At 39.3% G+C, this 21,508-nt stretch overlaps 1 protein-coding gene across 1 annotated transcript in view; it reads left to right on the forward strand.

The window, feature by feature from the left end:
* Window positions 1-10,324, forward strand: part of LOC106653420 (fringe glycosyltransferase) — a gene marked incomplete at its 5' end in the record, with an annotated part of 38,510 nt that extends 28,186 nt beyond the window's left edge. Inside the window, 3 exons of the mRNA XM_023457972.1 lie at window positions 7,911-8,076; window positions 8,361-8,446; window positions 9,118-10,324. Coding sequence (XP_023313740.1) covers window positions 7,911-8,076; window positions 8,361-8,446; window positions 9,118-9,175 — 310 coding nt within the window. The remainder of the gene's footprint in view (window positions 1-7,910; window positions 8,077-8,360; window positions 8,447-9,117) is intronic.
* Window positions 10,325-21,508: the final 11,184 nt, after the last annotated feature.

Raw genomic sequence — 21,508 nt, forward strand, 5'->3', positions numbered from 1 at the left:
TTAAATTAATCCTTCATACGGAAGTTGAAAAAAAAGCGAGTAATTATGGCTGCATGCGTGTACCTGTCAATAATATCATACCAAATATGATACGATATTCCGTACGTGCACAGCCGATCGTAGCAATTAGGAGCCGAATAAATTCAAAAAATCATTATTACGAGAACGACTTGATTAAATTCCATTGGATTTTCATGCGAGATAAATCGATGGACGCGAACATGACGTGGTTGCCCGGAGTAACTCGCGCGTACATGAGCTTGCATTTGATATCGATTTTTTCTCAACTCCTCGCCGCCGTGTACCCGTCCGTATCGTGGCGTACACGAGACAAAAAGCAATTGACTTTTGGCACGTAACTTTCGTACATATATTCGTGCTTCTTGTCTTGTTCGATTTTTTGTTCGGCTATAATGAATCATAATCGCTTGACAATTCGAACAATGACAATCGTCAATCGAAAGATGAACTTTCAAACGCAAGCGCATTGAAAAACGCTTAATCCGTTTTCATAGTTTGACGTCAAAAGTGCAGCATATAAATTGAAATTATTGGCTTGAAAAAGTTACGGTGCGCGTAATGGCCTTGGATAAACGAAAAATAACTCGGTAAGAAAAAACCAATCTGCGGTCGTACGGGCAACGCCGTATGAAAAAGCGATCTGTGCGGCTTTCTTGCGTCGCTCATGTACAAATGTAAACTCATTTTTTTCGTAATGAAGACGGGCGTACATTGCCATCGAGGCAAGCGCGCATAAGAGCAGCATATATACCGTACGTACTCTCTCACATATGTATGTAATGCCAATAAAATTTCCAGTCGGTAACATATGGGGTGGCATATACTGCTGCAGTGCAGTATAGTGTCTGCAGCGATATGTGAGAAAGAGATGCGCTTACAGCAATAATAAAGTCGATATTTAGTTCCTTAGCAAAAAAAAGGTACGGTATAAAAAGATCTTCGGCAGTCGAAATCGACGTGCAGATGAGTAAGTACTTGTATGAGTATTTGTACGTGCAGCGAATGCACGAGTTACATTACCTGGACAAGTAAAAAATTGCGACTCGTACGAATGAAAGTTGTGAGAAGAATGAAATTATCTTGGAAGCTTATGATTTTTGTAACATTGAATATTTTAAACTTTTGTTTACTCGCTTCCGTTAATGAAATCAAATATAGAGATCGCATGTTTGCCATCTAGAAAAACTTTGAACGTGAATGCCATTGTAAAACAAAAGAAGTGACGATAATATGTCAGAATTCCTTCATTTTTTCTCAGTCAGTTGCTGCTTATTCCAACTTCAAAATGATCATTTATGTTTAAGTATATAACATAATGTGTTGATTTACATTGAGTTTTACATTGAGTTAGGGACAGATTTCAAGTATTTGTCGGGAAAAAGAAGCGCACGATAGAAAGAAAGGCACTAGTTTTCTAATTTGGTTGTTCTGATCCTTTGCTTTATTGAGACATAATAATGCAAGGGGTAACTTTAACTCGCATTGCTTATTAAAATTCAAGCTATATTTACGTGTTTTTTTATCATTATAGACAGGTTTTTCATTTCATTCAAACAGTTACATGAGAGTATTATCCTGCAAGTGTCTGTTTATACGTCAAAATTGAAATATGTCTCACCGCGGCGCAATGTTTTTGTACTGTTAGATTGTGTTTTTTTTCTGTCGAAATCAATGCTCTGTTCGCGGTACATATATTTAATCCCATTAAGTTTGAAAATGGTCAAAATGAGCGACGCGCATTGGCCGAGAATTCGCACCAGTTATCGCCCATTAAAATTCCAATTCGTCCCGTAAAAGAAAGAAGTGGCGGAGTATTGGCCGAAAAAAAAACAAGGAAGAAAAAAGCGCGTTCGGAGGATAAAAAGAAGAAATGAGAAAGTAAGAGAAGAGAAGAAGCAGGAGGATCAGGAGCAGGAGAAGGGGGAATCGAGAGAAACAAAAAGTCGCAGCGAAAAAAGTCCTACGAATGTTTTCGTTGCGCTTGCTTGGCTTCCGGAATCTCGGCGGTGACCCTGCTATATATACACGCGGATTTTGCGCCTCCTCCTCCTCCTCCTCCTCCTTTGACTTCGACTCGGTGTGTACACAGCAACAATCCTTCTGGTGTTTATGCGCTAGGCGCTGCTGCTCATCACGGGCCACGGGGCAACGTGAGAAAAAAGGAAAATACCCTCGCGAGTCGGCGGAGCGTAATAATTATTACGCCTCGCGTACACGTATCTATGCATATATTGCGTATAAACACCGCGCGTACGTGTGCGTGTATACATGCGTTCGTGAGTGTGCGTGGTGCGCGCGGAGAGGCCCATAGGAAACGATGCATCCGGGCCCCGCCGCGCACTGCGGCTATAATTGCGCTCGCAACTTTGCGCGCGTGCGGCGCGTTCGACGACTCCCGCAACTGTGTGCGTGTGTGTGTGCGCTGCCGCGCCGAGGTTTTGTATCTTTTGCACTCCTCGAGCCTCTTCGTCCTTTCTTCGACTTATATTTAATATAACACATACGGACGCGCTCGCACAATCACACGCACACACGTATACTATATGATATTGCTCTTGTTTCACGAGCCACTGCACGCTTACACTCTGTATATATATGCTAAGGTAGTTCGTACGACTTCCATACATATATATGCTCCGTATAATGCAAGTCCTGGCTAACAAAAGAATCGCAGTTATATTTGATATTTTCAGAGATTATTTCAGAACTCCCCTACTTTGCTTTTATTCAAATATATGGTTAAGAAAACGAGTAATACCTTTTGAAAATCGTAATTTTTCATTGGGTTTACAAAGCTTTAACTTATATTAACTTTTAGTTGCTGCAGTAACATAAAAGGGGGACCTTCAACTAATAGGTCTTAATTAACTCGTAAGATTCTATGTTAATACTCCTGGAGTACTCTATTGGTATTTTTGTCCGAACTCGAATGGTTTGATCACCCAAGCAGTAGCGCACCCCTTACCGAATCAAATGAAATGCATGCACGTTTCTCTGAACTGTTGGATACTTACATGTCATGAACATTTATTTTCATTCAAAGTTTGCAACTTGCTATGCGCAACCTCTGCAGTCTGTATAGAATTCGATGCATGTACCAAAACAGCCTGTAATCGAGAATTGCCTTTTAATTGTCCTGAAAAGTAGTCGCAACGTCATGCAACATTTGGAAGCATTGATAACTCGGGTTATTATACCTCACTGGATTTCTTCGATTAATTTTTGCTGATCATGCAATGGATGAAGATACTTTTTGGACTTCATTCGTCTAAATAAAACTCAGAGCAATTTCAAGTCATACATTTGTTTAAATTAAATATTGTGCATAAAATTTTGATATTTAAAAATAAAACCCTTCGAAATAAAAAATGAACAAATGTTACTCAAGGTCATGAATAAAAATAGAGAAAAATAATTAAAAAACACTATCAACTTAAAGAGTGCCGACAGTCGAGCTTCTTGGAATTCATACTCAAGTGTAGCGGAACTAAAAAATAATTCGTTTCTTCAAGCTTCATTTAAAAAATGAATGCAGGACTGCCATCTGCAGTAACAGCAGAAATGATCGGGTAAACGATTCGAAGATGATAACGTGTTGCCTTTTTTATTTATTTTCTTCCCTGGTGTTCAGAAAATGAAGCTGCATTATATTCTTGATAAAATCGACGTTCTCATCTCATTCGATCCAACATTTATTGAATTAGCAGATATAACGCAAGCTAAGTTGTCTTGAATATTTCGAGTGATCTTTTGAATGTTGAGTCAGTGGTCTGATCAGCCACAGTGGAGCATCAGGTAGTATTTTAGTAGTAAGACAAGGACGATTTCGCATCGGTAATTTTACGAAATACATCTCTACTCTTAAAAAAGTGATGGTTCTATTTTGTCTTTGAAATAAACGAGTTGTGGTAGGACGTTGAATTGGGTAGATAACATGTGATTTAATGAACACGAGTTTTCAAATTCCTGATAATGTGATCGAGTAGGCGTATGCTTCGTGCGCTCACAGCACAAGATGCTAGACTTTTTAAAACAACAGTGGGCAGAATAATTGATGTCCACTCTCGTATCTATCTTCACGTATTTTTGCCAATCAGAATTTGATTTTTTTACTATTTATCTCATTCAGTTTTAAAATTCATATCATCTTTGCACGTTCGAAATTGTATAATTGGAATACAAGATAAGACTGATGTATTGGTAAAATATTCTGTCATTTGCAAAGAAGTTTTAATATTCCTTCAAGGTTATCGATGCTTCTTTTGCAGTTTCTGCTTGCTACTTTAATCTTCCGATCTTTTTTTTTGCTCTCTTGGTGTATTTTAAAAGGTCTATGTTATTCCTTAGTCTCTATTAAGAATTTTGTGTAAAAATTTTGCAAACAAATATGTTTTTCGGATGGTTGTTGAAATGCTCTTTTAATCAACTGTGACGATAAGATAGCCGAAAATTAATTGCAGCCTGTCGATGATATTCAAATGAACCAGTCTTGCCTCGAGCCGACAAGTTTTTGCATCATATATCTCAAATCTCGTATCTATTCTGATCTTGCGTATAATTAAAATATCTCCATGAAAGCTTAAGTGCCAAATCAAGTAGCTGGTCTCTCTCTCTCTCTCTGTTTTTCCTTTTTCTGCTCCGGACAGTCTGTTATAAATTAAATTATTTATGAAACGTATTAAAAAACATTTAAATCCGGCGTTGCGTGAAACTTTGACTACTGTGGATTCCACGCGTTTTTTAGTTGTGGTCATATACTTAAAAATAACGAATTAATATTATATACTCTATAAGCGGTCGAATGTTTTTTTCAAGTCAAAGTTTCGTTCATAAAAATGTTCACTGATCCTTCAGAGAAGCAATTACAGGGCTCTCTAGGTCCTGATGCATCCTTGTTTTTATACCTCTTGCATAACATTGGAACCTCGCTGACAGTTTCAATATAAGCGTTAATGAGATCGTTACTGGATTGCGAGCTGCGAGTTCAAGTCGCCAATGGACTCGTTCGAATCAACGGGCGCGGTTTGATTGCCGGATGGCTCTTTCGAGCTAATTAAACGCTTTTGCTCGCTCGCTCGCAGGGCGGTTGATTCTTGGTTTTTCGCTGAGCAGTAGCCGAATCTTCCCAAAATCCACAACGATCACACAGAGATATTCAATATACTTGATATTTTCACAAGAAGGTTGCAGATAAAGCAAAACATATTGGCTCGTAAAAATTGCGCTCGAGCGCAAGTTAACGCGCATAAAAATAGGTATTTAATTAGAGCCGAATCGCATAAAGTATGCACGGAGGGGGAAAGATGATATACAGTATCAGTGGTGCGCAGGATTCAAGAATAAAAAGTAACGAGCATGCGAACGCTCGAATAAAGGTAGAAAATAACGATAAAAGGAGTTATACGGTGGAGCGCGACAAAAATTTTGCTCTTTCGCGCGGAGCCTTCGTGTCTTTCAACATGCGAGTGCTACACGCACTCGGGGTATATATGTGCCGTGGCGAACATTGCTCGATGGCGACGACGACGACGACGACGACGACGACGACGACGACGACGACGACGACGAAGACGAAGCCGTTTAACCTCGAAATTTCGATATCGTTGCGTATGGTATTTTAACGAAGTCGATATTTTTCGCGCGCGCTCGCTCGTGTACACTCACGCGCCGCGCGTATATTCACCGAAAAGGGCCTTCGCACACTCTCACGCACTCCCAGCGACTCTCGCAGCAAAACCCATATTCGCGTTCGTTAATGTATCGTCGCCGTGTGTGCGCGCGTGTATGTGTGTCGCCCGTCTGTGTGCGTGTACGTATGCGTCGAAAAAAAAGGGACTTGCAAAAAATAAGGAGACAGGGTGGGACGAAGCGCGGCAAAGAGAAGTGAGGAAGCGGCGACAAAGATATAAAACGCGAGCGCGACTTTTCAAAGGCCGATGAAAAGAGGAAACGAAATGGAGAGCCTCTCCTCTAATCTGTCCAATTAAAAAGGTCGCGCTACTCTCTCGGCTTCTCTCTTTCCATCCCTCTCCCTCTCTCTCTTCTGCCAAATCACTCGGCATCTCTTCGAAAAATAATACAAATGCTCGCGCGCGTGCTCATGTGTATATATCCTCGCACACATGCACGGCCAAGCGAAGAAATGGTCAAAGACACCTGTACAACATACCTATAGGTCCATGGTATTCACTAATGAGAAACTCCAAACGAAGGGAGGAGAATCGCGCGCGCGCGCGAGGAGAGAGAAAAGAGCGAACGGACAAATCGAAACGAAAAATGTTAATTAAAGCGCGCTCTCGCGTCACAGCAGCGGTGCCGGCTATCTCTCTCTCTTTCTCTCTCTCTTTTTCTTTTAGGAACCTTCATATGCGTTTACACATATATACTTGTGCGTGTGAGTTAGCGCGTGCGTACGTGTGTGTGTGTGTGTGTGTGTGTGTGTGTGTTCAAATATATACGTATATGAACTTGCTGGACTCGTATATCTTTGGCAGTACCCTAATTGGCAGCCCATGGAAATTCTGAGAGGTGCTGCTGTTGTTGCTGCTGTGACTCTCCCTTTCGCATTCAACAATGATCGTAAGTTTTTAGAGAGACAGTCCTTTGACTTTTTCGTTCTCCGTCTCGATCGTCTGCGCACTCTTCCAGTACTTTAAATTCGACATCGGCGACGATGACGTTTTTCCGAAGCTATACCTATGCTCTATAGACCGTGCGAAAGTCAAGTCCCACGTATCCCTCTCTCAGCGCTGTGTGCATTTGTACAGGTAAAAAGGGACAAGCCAAATGACTCGCTCGATTGGTCAAAGTTATGTATATCTCGTGGCAAAAAACTATTTTGTGACTTTTAGAAGCTGATTATCGTATTCAAACCTGACTTGCAGGAATTAAATATGAAATTTCATATCTGTTACTTATTTCTAATGTTGAATGTTAAATTATCCTTGAATTATCCTGTAAATTGTACGGTAATACTTGATTCATTGCAGTCGAAGATGAACTAAAATAACTACCTACTGTCAACTCGTATGGTACTAATATTACATTTTAATAATTTATATTGCATCTTCGATTTTTCATATAAGTATACACATGGTGCATGTCACAATGTGCTATTTTTGTCTTTGCAATATCATTAAAATGCAAAAGTTGTTATGGCGGTCGGTTTCGTCATCGTATACGGGCGTAGAATTTAATTACGGGTACAAATTTAAGCCCGGGATAAGATGCTGCCTGCTCTCGCGTGACAAAAAGCGGTCTGCTTTAGTGAATTTCGAGATCAAGTTGAGTGTATTATTGGCCCTTCTCTGTCGAATCAGCAAAAAGTCCGGCCAGTTCGGACGCTGCGAACGAGCAATCTGATCCATTAGTGATTATGAGAGAATCGCGCTGCTGCTGGGTAATGTTTGATTTGTCGGATATGTGCGAGTGTAATAAGCCGCTTTCGTATAATGGATCGCGGCAGGTGCGACCGCCGTCCGCGGGATGTATGTAAATGCATCTTTCACTCGCTATTTCTCTAATCTCCATACAGCAGCGGCAGTAAGGGACAAACCGGAATGTTGCCGAATTAAAGCCAGCCGAATAATTAAATTTCATGGTGCGGCGTAAAGGACTTGACCCAAGAGATGTGGAAGCGAATATCCCCTTCGTTCGTTTCGTCGCGGAATATACGCATTTATTTTTTCAACCTCCTTTTCGATTTTCATTTTAATTCCCAATTCTCTCTGACTTTACTTATTTTCTTCTTTCATATTACATTCGTAATTTTCTCACTTTTTCATTTTGCTTTTAGACCCTACGTATATATAGTCTACCGTATATACTATACAGATGTTTCAAAGTGTTGGCATTGCAATATAATATTCATTTTTCTTATTTTGTTTCAGAGGTGGCAAATTCATTACAGTAGGCGATAGGATAAGACTGCCAGATGACGTAACAATGGGTTATATAATTGAACATTTGTTGAAGAAACAACTCACCGTAGTAGAGCAGTTTCATTCGCACTTGGAAATACTCAAGTTCCTTAACAAAGATACGCTGCATAATCAGGTTAGTTATCAACGTTCATTCGTTTTTCATGTTTTTACTCAAACTGCATCTCATCAAAATAAAAATTGAACAAAATTAATGAGCGTAAAATTTTTTCATTTTTATTTAAAACTTCAACTAACTTTATGAAAGTTCAAATTGAACGTGTACTCAAAATATCTGTACTTTCTCATTACAATAAATGAAAAAATTTAACTTGGAAAACACAACTCTGTTAATCATAAAGTGGAATTAATTTGTACTTTTTTCGAATTAAAACTGATTTTTTAAATTAATCATTGCAGGTATCATTCAGTTATGCCAAAGGTCCTAAAGATGAATGGAATGTAGTAAAAATAGATGGTTTTGATAAGAAAAAAGATCCAAGCAGGTAAGAAATATCGTTGAACCCTGTTTACTATTTCTACTTATGTAGTAAAATACCGTGAGCTATGATGCCATTGAAAAAAATTATTTATTATTATATATCTCTTGACGTGAATTAAAGAAATATGACATTACTCAGCTTAAATCACGTTGTCTCGCAACATTTTTAATCATCCTCATACTAATTGATATGAAAAACTTCAAAAAGGCTCAGTTTTTATGATAATTGCACTTGTGATAATATCTTTTCGTACTGAAAATACAATCGCATCTTTGATTTATATGCATGGTGTAACTTGGAAAACCTTGGTAATTTAGAAATCACATGGTATATCAGTATTTTTCCCTCGTTTCTTGTTGATTTCATCTCTACATAACGCGAATTAACGCCTAAAGTGAAAATTCAAAATAAAACAAGAAATATGCTATACGAGGAGCAATAACGATGAGTTTGGATTCCAGCGCACGACTAGAAAACTTTCCGATGGTTATTTATGCAAAAGTTGAATGTAAATTTAATGTTGTATCGAATTAAAATTTCAAAATTGTACCCCTTCTTTTATCGTAAACTTCTGACGTCAAGTAGCTGGAAGAACGCGTATTACTTTAACTTTTATGCATATTTTAAATATTCATAACATCTGTTTAATAAATATTTTGCTTTTGGTATTACAGGTTCAAATCTTTACATTGCTACTTATTTCCTGCAGCGTCTAACTGTCCGCGAAGATGATGGTTCTTACGGCGAGGCAGAGGCCACTACGCTTCTCATCGATATAATCGTCAGTAGTAACTCATTCTTATTGACATTCGTGATGGCCACTACGTTTTCTTGGCAAAAAGCTGTTAGCAGAAATCTTGTATAAAGAAAATATATTTATACATGGATTTTCGAAGTACGAACGAGCTTATTTTGATCGAATAAACGACTATAACGAAAATACGAAAAAAATTTCTTCGTGTCTTCGTTATTAAGTTAATTCATTGTACTCGTTAGTGGTTGATAATTTTTTTTATCTATTTTCTTTCAATTTTTTTGCATTACGAAGAAACGTTTGTAAATACTCATGTATACTAAAGTTGTATCTTCTGTTAATTGAAATTAAATTTTATGTGAGTAACTTTGTAAAAAGTCATTCGCAATGTGAATAATCCTTGATTTTAGTAAAAGTTTAATCAAAGACATTTTTTCTAAACGTTGCAATTGTTTAGAAGGTAATAGTAATTGAAACAATATTGAAATAAATTTCTAAGCACATCTTAGCACATCTAAGCGCATTTAGAAAATTTATGTATTTAGGTTTCTTAAGTACGCGTATTTATTTTAAAAAGTACCATAAAATACATTCTATCTATTCAAAGTAGTCAGTACTACTTGCTTCAGAATGCGCTGGGATTCGCATTTTTATAATTTAGTGATAAAGATAGTCGCGCTGAATTTCATGACGTACTAAACATTATTCAGTTGTCGCAAATATCTTTAAACTACTTTGATATACATTTATTCAAGTACCACTCTCCTCAAATGCAACTTGAATAACTTGAGTGCCAATGACTTTAATCATAATATTTCTAAAAATCGTCGAAAAAAATGTGAAATCTTGAATATTTAAAAACACAATCTTTGTAACATGAATGTAATTTTGCACAGATAAATAGCATTGTATATTGTAAGCTAGTCCTTTTTATAATAAGCTTAAAACTGTACACAAATGTGATATCTGATTTTTAAATAATAGGTTTGATCGATAATTAACATAAATACTCAACTAAGTTATTGTATATTTTGTTACCTCTTTTTATGTTCATGTTCATGTACATAGTAGTGTAAGGATGCAAAATATTTATCGATTTTAATAAAGCAAATTAAAACAAAAAACTATTAAATACTTGTTACATGAAATGCCTGACTTTTCAGTGCTAATAATTTACAATTTTATATTGGGTTCATGAAATCTCTATTATTCTGAAAATACTAAATAATTATTTACTATATATCACAACGTAAATATAATTAAGAAAGTTAATTTTCTGAATTGTGTTAATTTTTCTCAAGAATATAATGTTAATTTTTATTATTTTAGACATATTTTAAAAATTTTGGTACAATTTTAGTAAGTCGTTTCTACTTTTGGCGTTCCATTTAAGAAATTACTTTCGAATATCTTTTTCAAGGCAAATTTAAGGATCATGATATCGGCACAGTAGATTCCTACCCATGAGTTCGTAGATAATATTCCGTAACGATATGCTATTTTATCTTATGTTGCTTAGTCCATAAGTAGTGGGTTCGCGATGAAATATATTTATAAATTCTAAATGAATAAAACTCATATTATACATGCATACTTAAAAATAACAGCTATTAATATAATAAGTATAGTGATATTTTGTAAAATACAATTTCTTAAATCTGTAGTAATAGACGCACCAATTGAAATGTTATAAACGTCTTTTACTGCAGTGGAAAATGTAGATGTCTGCAATACTATTTGTACATTATATACATTATTGAATCAATAAATCGATAAAAAATCATTACTTTTTTTCTATAACCACATATTATAGTTCGAATTAAGTGTGAAATCAATTTAATTAAAATATATTTTTGCAGAGTAGCGCCAAGACTTTGTTTTAGAATTCAACAATTAAAAAATAAACTATGTTTAATGCAATATTATCATTATAGTATAAAATGTGTATAACTAAGAATAGCAAAAAGAAGAATTTTATTTCACCACGGTGGTAAATAATACGAAGAAAAAAAGTATACCCACATATTGTACGATAACCATTGTTTTCTAAAGATTAAGAGGTAACGAAAGTTGGGATATATTACTAGATGCGCCAACTGAAATAACAGAATCAACAGTAGGAGTGAGAAATACTTTTTTCGGGAACTATTAATTATGGTCTACGGTTAGTGATGGGTGTAGCTTTCTTCTCCTCCTGGCGTGCTGGCTGAAGTCCAATTTTGAAATTACATATACCAACTTCAATTTTAAAAAATCTGGAAATATTTTTTCTGTGGGCATTTCATGTGAAAATGTTTCGTGTGAAACATGTATTACTGCTGAATGCAAGTTATCAAGTGTAGGTTTTTTCGTGAAATGGTGAAATCATTGATGACCTGATTCAGTGCTTGAAGTCATATGGTTTAATTCGAACTATTCAACGAACAGCTGCATTCGCGCATCGATCCACCTGATAAAACTCAATGCAATTCTCTATCGAATAATCGTTAGCGAACAATACTTCGTCAGTGAAATGAAAACAAGGCAATGCGTATATAAATTTAAATCCAAAATACTTTTTTTTCTTTATTCTCGAGCAACAATTGCAAAAAAATAAAAACATCTGTGTGCCGTTCTGCTTCGACGTCAAGTCAGTATGTGTGAATGAAAGCTCAAGCAGTGGAATCAGAAAAGCCGGAGAAGATGAGCATGTACGAATTTTTTAAAAAGAGAGAGAGAAGAGCGGAGAGATACGAGTGTAACATTGTCATCAGGAAAAAGGTCACAAACAAAAGCGGTCCACGTTGTATTTCTCGCTCTTTTTCACTCCGTTGATAGGACGACGACATATATTTCTACGTTGTGAAATTGAAAAATATATGTATTTGAAGCTAAAATGATTTTTTCAGCGATACAAATGGACGCGTGCCACGAGGTTTATTGATAATTCGATACGCCATCGATCGTCGCTGATAAACTAGCACATGCTGCGAATTACTACGTGTATTGGAATGCGTTGCGCTTGCGATGCAGATAAAGAGATACAACGGAGGAAAGGAGGGCTGATGACTGCTCCGAGCTGTTGCAGTGCCACACATGCGGCATTCGAGCTTCGGTCGCGACCCCAGAGCTCAGCGAAGTCAGGTCGTGGCACTGACAATGCGACCTACATACGTTTCGCTTGCCTATTTTAGCCTCTTTCAGCCTCTGTTACGCCACCACCACCTTCTCCTCCTCCTCCTCCTCCTCCTTCCAACTCTCTACAACTGTACATTGCTCTCGAGTAATTTTTCACTTTTCCTTTGAAGCCGTTTTCCTTTCGACGCCCTTATCTAAAGCAGCCCTCGAACGGCTGCTGTTAATTTTGAGTACACAAGATGCTATTTTCACGACCACTGCAACGAAGATTAATTATGATCCGCGATTGAAATAATTGAATCTAAAAGTTATCATAAAATTATTTCTTGAAATTTAGAGATGGCGAATGAGAAATTGACGTGAAAATCATGTTCAATCCAACAATAAGCAATCTGGCAGCAATGAAAAAAATGTATTACAACGAATCGTCGCTTAATACGCTTTGAGTCGAATAAATGTACTCGAAGAAACGTAAACAGTCTCGATAAAAAATCCTCTTACATCTTGTTCTGGCCAAGCTGCCGCAGCAGCGCAACGCACATAAAAACGCGATATTTTCATCTGCACAAAAAGCTGTGGGATGCAGCGACGGAAAAAAGTGCGCCAGCGGAAGTCATTCCACCCTGTAGAGGCAACGTGTCTTTTACTGTTTCTCTTCTCAAATGCACATGGAGCTTGCGAGTTTTTTATTCATGCATATGATTCTCTCACAGTTGCGTTTGGAGTAATCTTTCTAAATGATAGATTTGCAGTGGTACCGCGTTGGAAAAAGGGTTGCTAAGTATCAAGAAGCAATGCCGAATTACATTAGACTGAGAGTAAATTTTCGGTAAAATAATGCGAGTAAAGTGACATTTAATTTGAAACGATACAAAATAAATATTAGTTGTGAATTCCAATCCCTATAATACTACTTATGCTATTGAAAAAAATCGTTGCAGCGCTCTTTGATGCCTTTTTTTATATAAAACTTGCACACAATTACGTTTGAGTTTTTTTTTACTATACTTATCGATCGTGTGCAGCTGGAAGTTTTAATCGTCCAGCTAGCTGGGGCCAGTCTCTCTTTCTCTCTTTCTCTCTCACTTTTACTAGTACATATACTCCCTCATCTCGTATTGATCTTTTGCACATAGAGGGGCAAGCGCGCAAGTAAGCAGTAACAGCAGCAGCAGTAGCAGCAGTAGCAACGAGGCGCTCGACTTGCGAGTAATTCGGGACACGAACAACAAAAGAGTAGAAGCAGCGGCAACGATTTTTTCGGCTGGCAAGCTTTTTTTTCCAAGCCAGAGTCTCATTGCTAGAAAACGTCGCACGCGCGCGCGCTCCAGAAGCTACAGTAGCGCATACACAACGAGCCCTTTTTTTCATTCATAAATTCCGAATGGCCTAAACGCCGAGCTGCTGGTCCATCGTGCAGACGACGACGACGACTCGCAAGGGGTTATCGCCACCGCAGGCGTCACGCAAAAAATGCAAAAATAAGCGGAGCCTTGCCGACTCGCATAGAGAGCTCGGGTTCGAGATTGAAAACTCGACTTTCAAATCAGAGAGAGCCTCCGTACATACAGCCCTTGGCTCTTCAGACTCGAGCGCCGAGCTCTCTACGTAGCTAGTGTATACGCGTACACGCGGACTGCGACAACGCATACATTTATACGTAACAGCTTTGCCGCGTTTATGCATTTACGCGCGCAGGCGACGTTGGATAAACCGGATGAGATGTATAAGTGAAAAAGTTTAGCCTGGTTTCGCGCGCAGACAGACGCATTCATCTATTTTCCCAACTGCGCCAGCGCATTATTCACATTATTCTAATGACGCTTTCGAGCGGGCTGCGTGCGCGCAAATTCTGCAACAAAAAAAAGTCGAGAAATATGAGATATCGATTGCGAAGCGATGCATTTTTAATCGATTTCCATTATTGTTTTACTATCTCGAATTGCTTTCCGTTGAGCAATCGTATGATAATGATGAAATCGTCGTTATGTACTCGTTAAGTTCAACTTCCGGATGAAGTATTCAACGATGATCCTCTCATAGTCTTGTGCCGCTGCTGCTGCTGCCGGGAGTAGTGGTGCGCGTCGAGCGTGATGCAAGTGAGACTTCCCCAAGCATCAAACTTTTAATCAAGTGATACTGTATACATACCGTATACCATAAAATATTATGCATCGTGCACACGTACAAAAAGGATGAAGCAGCAGCATCTTAGCGGCTGCACCGAAGCCCGAGCTTATCCATGAGGGTTGAATACAATTTTTGTATTCTCGCTCGACTTTAGCTCACGTTGCATCCGCACACTGCACTTTGTAAACTGTGCCTCCACAAAGGTCGTTGTGACGAGTGAGCGCGTTTTTTCTGTTCGTGCAAAATCAAAGTTTATTCTTCGTTTGTGTGCGGCTGCGTGCGCGGATCCGCGCGTGGGCTTTACAGTGACGTCTGCCCCTCTCGTACACATGACAAGTTCCCGCACGCAACGAGTCAAACGAGGCAAAAACGCGACAACGAACTCGAGGTGGCTGTGTATGCATGCAAAGAAATTAAGCTTCGTTTCCGCATTAAGAAGCTCTGCCGGCTTGTACGTACGCACTGCACTCGCGAGTCAACACGCTGAACTTTCAAATGTTTCTTTTTATTCAATATCAGACTTTTCTTTTTCTCTAAGATAGCCATGTGATAGACTCGATGGGGACTTTGTTAGTAAAGCTCGTAGATAAAATTTCGTTTACAAATACAAATGAACTAGATCAAATTTCTGTCAACGGTATATATCCTTGAGATTTTGAAAAAAAAACTCGATACACGTAATATTTGTTTCGAATCATGTGACTTTTTTGAACATAGTTTTATGTTGGACTTGGTTGAAACCAATTGATCATTTCGAATTATGCTATAACTCGAATTATAAGAGTTAGATTTATGTGATTTCAAAATAATGAAATTTTCAAGAGGAAGCTTTTGCCAATGTTTTGGCAGCAGTTTTTTCATTCCAAAAGTCAGACAATATTACAAGTATCTATATCAATTGTACCATTTTCAATGAGACTTTTTTTAGTAAGAATGTATTTTTTTTCAAAAATCATACATTCGTCTTAATTAGCAATTGAATCAAATAAAAAAAAACAACTTGAATATTATAGTTCTGAAAATTTGTACAATGAATAATAAGAAAAGCAAGCCACTGAAACAGTTCGTACTACTTGAAAAAGTATATAATTATTCGCCGGCTATGGAGAAATTTGTCGGCACGGCGTTTTATCAATACATGAACCTGCGCTGAGTGTATACACGCGCGCAGATAAAGTAGCTCGAACAAGCGCGAAGATAGAAAGCTTATGTATGCTCATTCAAGGTAAAGGAAGAAACGTTAACGATCCGCTCGTGCACGTATATATCGGAGGTGCGGGATATGGTGTCAGTGCCGTCGAGTGTGTAAGTTTTAACGAGATTTTAGCCGTCGGGCGTTTCATCATGGCTCGTTAAAATTCAGCCACCCCCTGTCGTTCACCTACGTATTATCGACGCGCAGTGAGAGAGAGAAAGAGAGAGAGAGAGAGAGTACTTTGTTGCAAATGATATTGAGAGCTTCTCGCTTACTCTCTTTTTTTACTTTATCGCTATAGCTATATCTTTTTTCGTCTCACCCTATCTCGTCCTCCCTCTTTCGCATGCATCGAGATACTTTTCATTTCAATTCTGGTGCCACAGACATGCACGTGAGGGAGTCAGAAAGAGTAATGTGTGATTATGCCAGCACATTATTTTTCTTTTCATAAATATGTATCTAAAGTTAGGGTACGTTGAAGATGACATGTTCCTTTAAATCGTAGTAGATTTATATTTTCGTGTAGGTAGATATAAAGGTTCATGGGTAATAGTTCATAGACGATGTGAAATTGAAATAAGTTTCTTCCACTCACCGAAGATTCTTTTTGTTATTCCAGACAAAGTCGCGCATGAAAAAAGTGAAAATCCGTTTGATTATACGGACAAATTGATTGCTATTGAGTAGAATTTATTTATACTCTTCATTGATGTTAACACAGTATCGGAATTTTTTCAGATTCTTAAACTTTTTGGATTATCTAAGAACTCACGACGTGATAAATTTTCAAAATTTTGAACGACTTATGACGTTATTACAAAATGCATCACACGAAAAATAATTGGTTGAGGCTCGTACGATTTACTCGGAGAGACCACTCACGTGAGATATCGATCAACAATTTGTGGACAGCAGAGGGTGGTCAACGGTTTTTGTCTTAAATTATATCATTGATGCCTCTCAAGTTCCCATGAGTGAAAGAAAATGAAACTGTACTTAGAAGAAACGTTCCATTATCAACTTGAAATTGACAAATACCTTCAACATTACCCGTTGGAATAGTATCTTTATAACTCTGAGTCATACAAAGGTCCCAGAGTGTCAGAGTGTCACAAATAATCAGAGCATTAAGTCGAGGTACTATCCATAATGCTCAACTCATAATCTACTCCCCTATACAGAAAAACAATTATTACAATTCTCAAAATTAAGTTTATATTTCAAATATTTTATTGCAGTTTTTAAAATAATAATGAGATTTTAATTTTAATTTTGTAAATCTGATTTCCTCTCAGGTTTTTTACCCGAATAATAATAAAAATGCCTCTATAAACATACCATTCATTTTTATTTTAAACATAAAATGAAGCAAATTTTCATCGTTAAAAAGTTCATCATTCAATGAATTCATTATTCAGAAGTCTGAAAAATTGAAAATAGCATATATATTTTGGGCCATCTATCACGAGAGCTCGCTAACAACGCCAGACTTGGTATGATGCATCAAATCTACTTCATACTCGACTCGAAGGCAAACACAGAGTCGTAGACATGGTAGCATAGCTCATATCTCTCAATCTTCTCTTGGCCTGTATTTTCTCAGAGCTCGTTCGCGCGCGCGCGTATACCTACTACTTGGCTGTGTCGACGCGTCATTGCTCGCTGGAAAAAGCAGCGCGTACGCGTACACCTATATACCTACCGAGCGCCCAAGACTAAGACGACTATGAGCAAACGAAGAGAAGACGACAAACAACCACAGACGGCTCATGACTCTCTAGCGCGCGGCTGTACTCCGCAGTCTGCGGATGCTTCATGTTTCATATGCGTACCTATGCTAGTATATATCCGAATGTACATCTGTTTACATATACGTGTTTACGCAGAGGCGCAAAGTTTCTATGGATACGCGCGGCTGCGTGAAGCTCTCTGTATAATACGCTCCCGCGGCCTACACGTGACAGTGACGAGATTCTAAGAAGTACTACCTCACCCAAGTGCAAAAGTCGAAGATGAACAGAAAAGGAAGATGACAAAAGAGTTGAAGTTGAAGAAGACAGTTGTGGGAAAGAAAGTCCGCGGTTTTATAGTGACTTTGCCTTTTTCTAAAAAAAAAAAAAATATCTCTCATTCTCTTTTTCGCCTACAGCGAAACTCGAGCGTGGCGCGTCAAAAGCCAGAAACTTTGAGACTCCGGATTCTTTGCTTCGTACTCGTGAAATGCAAATTCGTGGCTGCAGTTAATGTTACTCTGCTCTCGCACGCCAGAGCGCTAATTTGAAGCCATTATCTTCGAATGATACCACGTACATTTTGATGAAATTTGCGGCGAGCTTATGCGCGCGTCTGACCAAAGGCTGCTTACATCACTGCGCAGATGCTACGTATGTTGCATACATCGCACTTCATTTTCATGAACTTTATAAATTGAAACGTAGTTTGCATCTAGAGCTTTTAATTTTATTTTGAATTGAATTTTGTGGATTTTAATAATAATATATTTTAAGCTTCATTTTATGAAACGTTCATCCTCACATTTAAAACCCTACATAAATTGCTCTTGTAAAAAACTTATTTTTATTTAATGATCGGAACCTTGAAAAAAGGGTATCAATCATTTTTTTTTGTTCTAATAAAATCCTAGGATGTATTTTACACGCATGTTTAAGTCACTTGGTACCTCCGAATGACGATAACGACGAGGCTCGCGGGAACCTGTCGTGAGTCGTTGCTCACGGCAGCTGTGCGTATATTTTTGCGAAACACATCAGCACCATCCGATCGGCCCGAAGCCTCGCTATAGTAAAGCGCAATTTATATATGTATATACTTATACACAGAAGCACGCGTATCTCTATAGATATACGTATGGTTAAAGTAGGTCAGAGCCTCCTTTGCGCGTTCACGTTCGTGCAGAGTCTCGAGCTGCTCGCCACGCTGCTGCAGCGCCGGGCTGCTGATGGTAAAGCGCGCGCGCGCGGCCCTCTGTGCTGCTGCTGCTGCTGCTACTCTCGTGCAATGTACCACGCGAACGCGCGTTAGTTTCGCTCGTTACGGGCAACGGCTCGCATCGACACTTCCTCGCGCTGCTGCTGCTGCCAGCAGTTGCAAGTGGTGTAGCGTTGGTGCGCGCGTCCAAGAGCTTGCGTGCTTTTTTGCACGCGGCCGAGTCATAAATAATTCACGCGGAGTGCGCGTTTCCCCTGCGTTTTTCTAATATCGCTGCGCGTTTTCGTGTAGCGCGACGAACCTAATTTTCGTCAATCTAATAACAAGTACGTCTTGTGAATACGTACGAGTAATATCTAATCAAAGTATATGAATAAAATTGCGAACGTGCTTTCACATATCAGTAACCACCGCATGTTCCAGCGGCTTTTTTGTTTTTTAATTCTCACCTGTAGAATGTGGCTCTTTTAGTTATTCAGTGTTTAGCAAAAGTAGGTTGGCCAACGGTATACGCAAATAAGTGCAGGTGCTTTACCGTGCACGGATCCTCTGGAGAGTGAGTGATCATCGATTGAGTTTTCGCCGAGTGCGTGTAGAAAAATGACGACTAGAAGACAGAATTGTCTCGATGGGAACGAACAGACGCCTCGGCAAAACGATAGCTCCAACGACAAAACTGGAGAATCGCGCTCGTGCTTGGATTTACTGGTCGTCGCAAGCTCTCAGGTATATATCTATATATAGTACGTAGTAGATTCGCTATAGTAGACGAAACGGATCGCTGAAGCACGCGTTATGGTCTCGTCCAAGCTTGCGCGCGCGCGAGCCCGCATAATCGCTCGCATCGGACGCTTTCACGCTCGTCGTGCTCCGCTGCTCGGCAGTATATACAATATATATAGCTCGCTTGAAAAAGCTCGGCTGTGCACCGAGAGAGAGAGAGAGAGAAAGGGTTACGGGGTACATGGCTAATGAGTCTTCGACGCGGCAATGGCTTTTATGCGCTGCTGCTTCTTCATCTTCTTCGTCGTCGTCTCACGCGTAACGGAGTTTTTCCTCTTTCGTTATGCGCGCGTCTATCTATGCGTGCATCAACTTTTGCTTGCCGCGCTTATACATACATAAACGAGTGCCAAATGACTAGAAGTGGTAGAGAGCCGCTGGATAGACGCTAGAAATGCGCAGAGAGGGGCTGTGGAGAGATCGGGGGGGCTCCCTTTGTGGTCGCCACAAAACTTCGCTTGTATCTTCGCACAATTGCAAGTCTGCGCTCGAGCCAAGTATCTCGCATGGACGACGCGTGCACATAGTCGCGCATGTAGCCGCTCTTCGCACTAGCTCGCTTACGCTTCGGAGCTTTTAGGCTAGCTGTTTATTTCGCACTTCAAAGTTGTGTAACGCTCGCGCTTCTCTCTCTTTCTCTCTCTTATACGAGCGTGTTTACGTGTCTGCACGCGCGAGCGCGCGCACGTCATTGCTCCGATACTGCTGCACTACTCTATATAGAGATGCAGGGATACTTCGCTTGCGAACGCGTTCGAGCTCGAGCTTGCAGCGCGCGTATTAAGATTCGTAGAAAATGGACTTTGCCGCGCGCGCGCGCGTATCTGTGTGTATGCATCGCAGCCCCGCATATATACGTATACGTGCGTGTATGTAACGATACTCTCGCACGCGATGCTACTAGATTTCCCACGATTATACTTTGTAGCGCGCAGCTGGCTCTCTCCGCGCACGATGAAATTGTTATTCGCTATGAATTTCAAAGTATTTCAGTTCGGAGTTCGATCGTGGCGGCGATCGTGCGCTAAATCTGCACGGCACATGCACGGGGCGATTTAACCACCCGCCGTGCCGCTTTGTTAATAGGCAAATTTTGCTTTTCCAAAGGCCAGAGCGGATAGATAAATTTATCTATGCACATTTTGCACCGTTTGTCTATAGAATTTGTAATGTAAGGTAGTTTGCTCGGTAATTTCATGTCATTATACAATTTCAATGCACGCGGAGTCCGGCGCGTATATACTTTCATTGAAAATTGCTACCGACCAGATCTACCCACCCGACCACCGCGTTCGAAAATCTCGAATAAATTAGTGTCTCAATTTATTTCTATTGTTATTTGTGCTTTCGAATGTGTCACCGGCGTTTTACCCCTCGACGGTCGTGCGACGGACGATCCAATCAAATCATGAAAACATTATTGCAACATTGTACGACATTGATTCGATCGCTGAGAAAACAGTATTTTTGCATGGTTCATGTTTACTTTTCGACGAACCGTAGGGACTCGCTCGGTAATTGGATGTTTGCGTGGCAGTGCAATATATCCATCTGCGCACAACAGCGTACATCTAGTTTTTCGAATGCATTTTTCCCTCCAAGTTCGAATTACTCGAGCGAATACAATTCGTTTCTCGGTTCAACGTCTCGTGTCGCTGCAAATATCGAAAATTTTAATTGCTATAATCGCTCTTTGCCATGACTATTACCTATTTAAAAGTTTATTAAGAGTTAAAATGCGCAAATACTTCTGTAAAGCAACGTTCGGTAGAGCCTCGTGATATCTGAGGCAATAAAAGCAGCGAAGACCCACAACGAGAGATATCTATATATGCTCGCTGACGAAGCGAGGGAGGCAAATGTTGGTGGCAGATTAGCACCCACCTCGCCGGCTCTTTTGCGTGCACAAATGCCAAGTACATATAGATATGTCTTGCGCATAGAATTGTGGCAATTCGATGAACAAAGCTAAATAAAAGCTAAAATCTCATCTACCGCGCTGAATAAATTTATGGACGATTTTAACTCTAGGAGCGAATGAAATTGCGAATTGCTTTTAAATACATAAGATTATTGAACCGGAAATAAAAGCGAACTAATTATCTTTTCGAATCTTTTCGAATTTAACAAGAAA

This window comes from Trichogramma pretiosum, unplaced genomic scaffold, assembly GCF_000599845.2.
Source record: "Trichogramma pretiosum strain Unisexual culture from Peru unplaced genomic scaffold, Tpre_2.0 scaffold93, whole genome shotgun sequence".
NCBI lineage: Eukaryota > Metazoa > Arthropoda > Insecta > Hymenoptera > Trichogrammatidae > Trichogramma > Trichogramma pretiosum.